At 49.9% G+C, this 1,931-nt stretch overlaps 1 protein-coding gene across 1 annotated transcript in view; it reads left to right on the plus strand.

Annotated features, from left to right (window-relative positions):
- Positions 1 to 334: 334 nt before the first annotated feature.
- LOC143003744 (glypican-1-like) overlaps positions 335 to 1,931 on the plus strand; it is a 25,017-nt gene continuing 23,420 nt past the window's right edge. Inside the window, exon 1 of the mRNA XM_076154561.1 lies at positions 335 to 1,141. Within this exon, the coding sequence (XP_076010676.1) occupies positions 991 to 1,141 (151 nt within the window). The 5' untranslated portion in view covers positions 335 to 990. The remainder of the gene's footprint in view (positions 1,142 to 1,931) is intronic.

Genomic DNA, 1,931 nt, shown 5'->3' on the forward strand with positions numbered 1-1,931 from the left:
CTGAAGTGAAGCTCCTCCACATCATCAAACAACACATCTGACAAATCATCAAAGGGAAAAGGTGATGTGGCTTTATCAAAAAACAACAACAAACTGCTGTTTCTTGGTGACTTCATCGTAAAAAACAAGTGCACAGATCACAGTGACCTCAACAGGAAGCCTTCAGCATTTGTTTACTTCCGCTGTGAGGCTCAGAACTTCTCATTCAACCCGCGTGCTGCGTTTATCAGCCAATGTGGAGAAAGTGACCTGCAGGAGGCGCTGCTTGAGCTAGAAGACGCGCGCGCGCACACAGACAGAGAGAATCAACAAAGACATACACACAAACACGCACACACTTCATTGTTCTTAAACGTACAGTCGAGGCTCTACCGGCGCCTCTCCCTTTGAGAACCCTCGTTATTAAAATAGCGGATTCTAGTGCTTGTTTGTTTAACCGTTAAACCGGCTCATTTGCATAAACACGAACCGACCGACGGACTCGAGTGGATACCGACTTTGACCGAGCGACACCTGCTCCCCTCTCTCTCTCTCTCTCTCTCTCTCTCTCTCTCTCTCTCCGTCTCTCTCCCTCTTTTGTCTGTGGCATCTCTGCAGCAGCACCACCGTGCAGCAGGAGGAGGAGCGGAGCAGCGCGGGGTACCTGACACCTACAGCGGCGCGGCGCAGCTCTCTCCCCGGGCACAAACGCACCGGACCGCACGGCGCTTCCTCTTGCCTGTCTTCCTTCCTGCCTGTCTACCTGCCTGTCTGTCTATCTCTCTCTCTCTCCCTCGCCGTGTTGTCTGCGTGTAACTGCACAGTCAGTCGCACAGTTACGCGCCTCGTTTCTCCTCTCAAAACCAAAAAAACTCTTTTAAAAACCCCAAACAAGAACCAAACCTGGAGCTCTAATCAACAAACTCCGTCACGATCCTCGGATCTTCTCGCACTTTTCCGTTCCCGACTCTCCCCTCCTGGTAAACGGACTACACACACACGTCTCCAAAGATGCGTCTCCCGCTGCTGGTGTCCGCGCTGCTGTGCCTGTGTGCCGCACCGGGCCCGGCCACCGCGGCGGACCGGAGCTGCGCCGACCTGCGGCAGTTCTACACCGGGAAAGGCTTCACCCTGGCCGGGGTGCCTCAAGCTGAGATCTCCGGTGAGTTTACGGAGGAAATTACGCTCCGTTACCTTTCACTTTAGTCTCGGGTTTATAACAACGAATTTTATTTTATAGTAATATTGTGTCATGAGGTGTGTTGCGTTAGAATCTATCCATTCTCTGATGAGTGTAGATGTGTTTAGAGGGGGAATCCTCGGCTCAGATGTGGGGATTCATCTGAGCCAGTTCCGGCAGACTTAAGTTGATGTTTCCTTTATCTTCTCTTCTCCAAGTCCAGACAGGCAGGTGTGTTTGTTTATTTATCCCTTATTTAGCTGTCGCGGACCCCCTGAGTGCTCTTATTGTCTTGTTTCCCCTCAGTGGGAAGGGTTCCCAGCTTGTAGATCTCTATTAGAGTCATCTCTGGGGTATTTTCATTGTCTGCTGAGGGCTAGAATTGCAGGTGGGTGCAAAGCTCATCTCTCTTATGGAGCTATTATTGTCTATTCAGGGCTGTTCACTGGGTTTGCTGCTGGTTTTGATGTGATCTACAAAGGAAGAGGTCTTTAGTCTTCCTTCTTGTGTGCTAATTCCAGGTTTGTCTGCGTGAAATACCAGCAGAATTGTTCTCTCCCCTCTCCTCTGTCCTATACGGAGGCATTTTTCATTGTCTGCTCTCCTCCAGACTGCAGGTGTGTGTGTATCTCCAAGACTCAATAAGATGCTGCTATGGTCTGAACTCATGTTAACTTCTTCTCACATCAGCAGGTGCACATGCAGATGCTGTAACAACGTGTAGGAGGCGAAATGGAGAAGTTTGTGTTTCAGAAGTTTATTTCTATTTCTA

The sequence above is a fragment of the Genypterus blacodes genome, unplaced genomic scaffold (genome assembly GCF_046128005.1).
Source record: "Genypterus blacodes isolate CSIRO-AG114 ecotype Tasmania unplaced genomic scaffold, CSIRO-AGI_Gbla_v1 ptg000062l_1, whole genome shotgun sequence".
NCBI classification, from domain to species: Eukaryota; Metazoa; Chordata; class Actinopteri; order Ophidiiformes; family Ophidiidae; genus Genypterus; species Genypterus blacodes.